This window comes from Asparagus officinalis, chromosome 3, assembly GCF_001876935.1.
Source record: "Asparagus officinalis chromosome 3, Aspof.V1, whole genome shotgun sequence".
Lineage (NCBI taxonomy): Eukaryota > Viridiplantae > Streptophyta > Magnoliopsida > Asparagales > Asparagaceae > Asparagus > Asparagus officinalis.
Genome location: NC_033796.1, coordinates 101,258,890 through 101,260,242, shown reverse-complemented (window position 1 = coordinate 101,260,242; position 1,353 = coordinate 101,258,890). Strand labels below are relative to the sequence as shown.

Below are 1,353 nucleotides of genomic sequence, written 5' to 3'. Positions count from 1 at the left end.
CCTCCTCCTCATCCTCTTCAACCTCCCCCTCTCCCTCCTCCTCATCCTCTTCCTCCTCCTCATCCTCTTCAACCTCCCCCGCGAAGTCAGCTCCCGCGAAGTCAGCTCCTCGCCGCCGGCAAAGACCATCAATCCCTCGGTTAGGAGCAGAAAATTATGAATTCGTTACTATATTCACGAAAAAAGCGTAAACTTCAGGTCCCACAATCCAAAAAATATGCATGTGCCAAGTTTTTTTTAACAAAAACGTCTTGAGAATTGATATACGGAAACCAATAACCAAATCAAATCTGACCATTTGTATTTCAGCAACATAACACATTATAGTTTCGTAATTTAATGATGCAAATGCACATACCTGTTTGTACTAGGCAAATGCAAAATTCAATGTCTTCAGAGCAAACTTTATGTTATCATAATTTAAATATGCAAATGCTGGCACAAGCTTTGGCACCAGATGGAAATCAAAATTGATAACCTTGAAAGACAAAGTGGTTACTCAAGCGAAGTGATTAGTGCAGTTTCAGGAATACTAGTGTTAAAACAAGAAACAAATTTAGCAGGCGTTAGCTAGCTATGTCACAGTAGCAAATCTCGTAACAATTAGGATGAAACAAAATCATGAACATACATTTTCTACGAGCTCCAATGCCAGGTCCTTCGGAGTATCACCATCAGCATAAATTATTGAACCAATCAGATTGTTGAATTTGTCCACACCCTCCAATACAATACGGACCTAGAAATCCAAAAAGAAAAGCTAAGATGAGAAGAAAAAGAGGAAGATAGTCAACGCAGCTTAGAACTGAGGACGTACACTTACATCTCTGTTTAAAACCCGAATCTCTGTGAAGTGTTTAGCTTCTCTCCCAAATGGATCAGGTGAAACTTCAGTAAATACCGCTGAAGAGGCAGCAAGCCTTTGTGCTGATGTCAACGGTGCCCGAGCATCAGCGGAAGATTCACCGTTTGCATCATCAGTAGCTACATCAGGTTCTGGAATTGTTTCAATCACAGCTCTCCTGCCCATCGATGGAGCCTAAGGGCCTGTTCGTTTGGCCAAAAAAACTGGGAAATCAAACTTTAGGAAACCTATTTTCTATTATAATTACTTTGAAGTTGTTTGGTTGGTTTAAAAAAAAAGGAAATTATAGAATAGGAGATGAGTTGTCACCTTATTATTGGATGATGTGAGTGATTTTTTTAAAAACTTGTTTTGAGGTTGTTTGGTTGGTTAAAAAAATAAGGAAATGAATTGGAGGTATATTATTGGATGATGTTTTGAGGTTGTTTGTGTTTGGTTCGTTTTTAAAAATAAGAAAATAGATGAGATGAGATGAGTTGGAGGTATAT

The 1,353-nt window shown here is 38.7% G+C and overlaps 1 protein-coding gene across 1 annotated transcript; it reads right to left on the bottom strand.

Annotated features, from left to right (window-relative positions):
• Window positions 605-1,062, bottom strand: LOC109832416 (ribonuclease TUDOR 2-like). The gene is made up of 2 exons (XM_020399788.1): window positions 824-1,062; window positions 605-739 (listed from the first exon to the last, which is right to left on the bottom strand). The coding sequence occupies exons 1-2, from the start codon at window positions 1,028-1,030 to the stop codon at window positions 620-622; spliced, it is 327 nt and encodes a 108-aa protein (XP_020255377.1). The 5' UTR covers window positions 1,031-1,062; the 3' UTR covers window positions 605-619.

Coding starts and splice junctions, on each gene's coding strand:
- LOC109832416 (XM_020399788.1), bottom strand. CDS start 1,030: ATGGGCAGGAGAGCTGTGATTGAAACAATTCCAGAACCTGATGTAGCT. Junction 740..823: donor TTCGGGTTTTAAACAGAGAT/GTAAGTGTACGT, acceptor TTGGATTTCTAG/GTCCGTATTGTATTGGAGGG.